Raw genomic sequence first — 1803 nt, forward strand, 5'->3', positions numbered from 1 at the left:
CCCCCCCCCACGGAGTAACGATTCAAAGTTAAAGGGTTCTCGCCATCAGGGCAAAATTCCCGAGGTGGAGCTTGGCCTTGCGACCGGGACGACGGACTTCATGGCCCGCTCTTCTTTTCCACATTTTGAGCCCGATCGCCATGAAATCCAGCGACCGGCCCTTTTGGCAAGCCCGAGCCAAGAATCGCACGCTCCCCTCGTTGGACACGCCCCCGCTCCAAGGAAGCGCCCAACGTTGACTTGAGCGCGTCACCCGCGGCTCACGTCAGACCGACGGTTGACGAACACTCTCGGTCACGTGCCGCCGGCTTTTGTCCTTCGCGCATGAGCGCAAACCGGTTGGGTGAGCGGCACCGCGGGGATTAGCCCAAGGAGCCGCTCTACCCGCAACGTTACGCAACGACCGAGTCGCGAGAGGCTCCCAATTGAGCGTCTAATCCCAACTCACGACACTCCAGCTTAATTTAGCGGGGCCGGCCGCAGTAAAACACGGCACCCGTGTCAGAAATAAAAAAAGGTCGATGTCACGCAAGGGGCAAGCTTCCCTCAGAGATTAACTAAGAAGGGGACAACTCCAGCCTGTTCCACCGGGTACGTTTCCTCGCGCTGGGAGAGCAAAGGACCTTTTGAAGGCACCAAACCAGAGAGCAGAGCCCGCGAGGCGTGGCTTTCGAAGGACGAGAACGCAAAAGAAAGCCGCAAAGCAAAGCGCAGCCGGTCGCCACCGAGACGCATCCGGTCCATCTCATGAAGCGGGTCCCAAAAAATAAACGCTAACCCCAATTTCAAATGAACGCAAAGGAGGGGGCTGGCAATGCCAGACTATCGTCGCAGCACCTCCCGGGGGATTTTAAAGCTGAAGTCAACACCGAGCATGTTTGTGCAAGTCATCTGACGCGACAAACTCGCTCCAATGGTTGACTGGGAGCGCTTCGTGTGCTCTTTCGGAACAGCTTTCGTGACGCGTCGGAAGAGCCGCGCGCCATCTTTGGAGTTGAGCTCCTTAGCAGTCGGGGAAGATACGTCTCGGTCAAGTTTGGTTCTTATTTTCGCCAGCGGCGACATCGTTTTGCTCGTGGAATGCAGGCCGGTGCATGAGTCCGTTCAAAACAAAAAACATTGGATTGGCGAATCCCTAATGTTAGCCTTACTTGTCCGACTGGACAAACAGTTGGGGCACGTTTAAAAGAAAGATTGCCAAAGAGAATTTTTTTGTTTTTTTTAAAGAAACACTTCCTGCATATTCAGTGGCCCGAAAGTACACACGCTTCCTGCCATGCAGATGCTATCACAGTTGTTTGGATACCGTGGCAACGACCCAGCACTTGAGCACCTCACAACCGCAGCATGCCATTTCCTGAAAAAGGTTGCTTTCAAAATAACAACACAAGCCAAAAGAAATCCATATCTGAGATTATCACCGGTGTCGGCTTCCACAGAGGGGGGCGCCACCTATGCGGGCGATCCCGAACATTTTCATGACATGCGTGATTTCATTGGGCCCCGCCGTCCCCAACTCCTCTGAAAAAAAGCCAGGATTTGATGACGAGGCAAGAGCCAAGTGCGACTCACTGAGCGGCTTGAGGAGACTGGCGGCGGCGTCGTCGGCGTTTTCGCCGTCCGACTTGTAGCCCTCGGCGCCGTGATCGGCGCGCTCGCGCCTTTCTTTGTGGCTGGACTTGCGGCGGTGGCGTCTGCGGCGGTGGTAACTCTTGGGGACGTGCACGCCGATGTACACCGTGTGGTGACCTACCGAGACAACCGGACGTTAGCCCCCCCCCCACAACGAAGACACATACTGTC

At 55.7% G+C, this 1803-nt stretch overlaps 1 protein-coding gene across 1 annotated transcript in view; it reads right to left on the bottom strand.

Annotated features, from left to right (window-relative positions):
* LOC109525544 (electrogenic sodium bicarbonate cotransporter 1-like) overlaps positions 1 to 1803 on the bottom strand; it is a 33919-nt gene that overhangs the window by 25727 nt on the left and 6389 nt on the right. Inside the window, exon 3 of the mRNA XM_019886108.1 lies at positions 1573 to 1749. Coding sequence (XP_019741667.1) covers positions 1573 to 1749 — 177 coding nt within the window. The remainder of the gene's footprint in view (positions 1 to 1572; positions 1750 to 1803) is intronic.

Source organism: Hippocampus comes, unplaced genomic scaffold (genome assembly GCF_001891065.2).
Source record: "Hippocampus comes isolate QL1 unplaced genomic scaffold, H_comes_QL1_v1.1 scaffold699, whole genome shotgun sequence".
Lineage (NCBI taxonomy): Eukaryota > Metazoa > Chordata > Actinopteri > Syngnathiformes > Syngnathidae > Hippocampus > Hippocampus comes.